We start from the raw sequence: 2,170 nt of genomic DNA on the forward strand, positions 1-2,170 counted from the left end.
TGCTGGAATTTAATTTCGGAGGATGACAATGTGTGATAAACAATGTGTTTGAACACAAAATCACTACTAGGAAAAACTGGAAATTTGACCTAAAGCCTTATATTTGCTCAGACATAATCCTCAGAAACATGCATGGTCTCTTATATATTCTGTCTTTATTAAAGTCAGATTTTAATTTAACACTCAGAAACAACAAGACACACACAATTACCCCTAGAACTGAGATATAAAGTGCACAATACTGTATTATTATTTTTAACATTTCATGGAAGAGGAATTGTTCAAGTATGGTGCACTGAATGTTCAATGTCGGTTATGGGTATGGGTTTGCCTTTAGCAGCTTTTTTGTCGTTTTTTTAAACGCAAAATTAAGGTAACATTTTATATGGAAAGTTGGGCTATTTTAAAATAATGTTTCACAAGAACAACAAAGACAAAGACATTTACGCAATACAACTGTACACCATGCTTATACTGTTGTAGGTACTGGCAGTTCATCCCAAAATACCAATTCTATTCTTATTTAGGCTACTCACCCTCATGCTGTCCCAAACCTGTCAACTGACATCCCATTTGAGCTCCACTGCAGAAATAAAGTCATACAGACTTAGAAAAACACGAGGTTGGGTAAATAATGACTGACAGTTACATTTTGGGTAAAATAACCCCTTCAACAAGGAATACCGTTTGTTCCCCAGGATGCACGCACACTTATTTCTCTCAAACTCGGAGAAACAGGTCCTTCAGTTTTTTCCTGAACTCTTTACGCATAAGACAGTAAATAAGTGGGTTTAAACAGCTGTTCGCGTGCGCCAGGCACACGGTCACCGGAAACACATAGGTGTGAACGATATAGTACGACTTATCCCAATACACAGCATTGAATTTCACCAGCACGCCCCAAAACGTTATGGCATGATTGGGCATCCAGCAGAGGAAGAACGACAAGACCACGATGGTGACGGACTTTGTGACTTGCGTTCTTCGTTTCGAGTTGTTCTTCATGCTCCGCTGTCGGATGAGCCTCAACAGCAGCAGGTAACTGATGGACACGATTGCCATGGGCAAAATAAAAGCGATCAGTATTTTCTGGAGATGATAGACTGCCAACCAATACTGTCCGTCGGGGAACCGCAATAAACAAAGCTTTTCGCCGGCCACGTTGGTGACTGTGGAGAAGATGGATGTTGGCGCGGTGGCCACGGTGGCCAGAGACCACAGGACGACGCTGACCCACCTGATGGAGCAGCTGGTCTGTCTGCCGCGGTCCTTCAGAGCTGAAGCCACTGACCAGTACCGTGTGATGCTCATCGCGGTCAGGAAGAAGACGCTCGCGTACATGTTCATCACGGTCACCGACAGGATGATCTTACACATGGCGTCTCCAAACGGCCAGCTGAAGTCCAGCGCCGTGTCCACGGCCCAGAAAGGCAAAGTCAACACGAACTGAAAATCCGTGACGGCCAAATTGAGGATGAAAAAGTTTATTTTGGATGTGCGTCTCTCTTGTCTCACGCGAATAAAGAAGAACACCAACAGGTTCCCGATCAGACCAACGACGCAAACCACCGAGTAGGTGATGGAGATCAAGCATCTCAACACCGGACTCCCGTCGGCTGTCACATCAATGTCTTCCAGGCTTTTAAAGCGCTCGCGATCACTGATTGATCTGTTGATTACACCACTCTGATTACTGTCTCCCATTATATCCAGCGATTTCACTACTTCAGCGTTGCCCATAACGACAAATAATGTAGCATATACACTTATAGATTCATATGTACTCCTCTATAGTTAGTAAACTTATTGTTTAATCAGATTTATGACTAAATTTTAGGCTTTTTAACTGATAACTGGCAAAACATTACTCATCCTCCATCACCATTGCACACCAGATAAAGGTTCTGAAACTATTGAGCACAATGCGGCGCGCGCTAGAATTTATGTCGGGCGCTTTTTAAATGTCCCCGCCCATCGAGAGCAGCGATTCGTCTCCCCGTTTGATTGACAGGACGACGCCAAATAAACATAAGCCTATACAAAACCTTGGTGTGTCGCTCGCGTTTGCTGTAGTTTTTGGGTTCATACCATTATAAAATAACATAGCCTACATTAATATATGGATCATTGACGTTTCAACAGGCCAATTCTAAAATACAAAAAAATAATA

General features: G+C 42.9%; 1 protein-coding gene across 1 annotated transcript; it reads right to left on the bottom strand.

Moving 5' to 3' along the window:
- Positions 1 to 247: 247 nt before the first annotated feature.
- rxfp3.3a1 (relaxin family peptide receptor 3.3a1) lies at positions 248 to 1,881 on the bottom strand. Its single transcript, XM_016248373.1, has one exon. It carries the CDS (start codon positions 1,738 to 1,740, stop codon positions 721 to 723), a length of 1,020 nt encoding a protein of 339 aa, XP_016103859.1. The 5' UTR covers positions 1,741 to 1,881; the 3' UTR covers positions 248 to 720.
- Positions 1,882 to 2,170: the final 289 nt, after the last annotated feature.

This window comes from Sinocyclocheilus grahami, unplaced genomic scaffold (assembly GCF_001515645.1).
Source record: "Sinocyclocheilus grahami isolate Dianchi unplaced genomic scaffold, SAMN03320097.WGS_v1.1 scaffold876.1, whole genome shotgun sequence".
Lineage (NCBI taxonomy): Eukaryota > Metazoa > Chordata > Actinopteri > Cypriniformes > Cyprinidae > Sinocyclocheilus > Sinocyclocheilus grahami.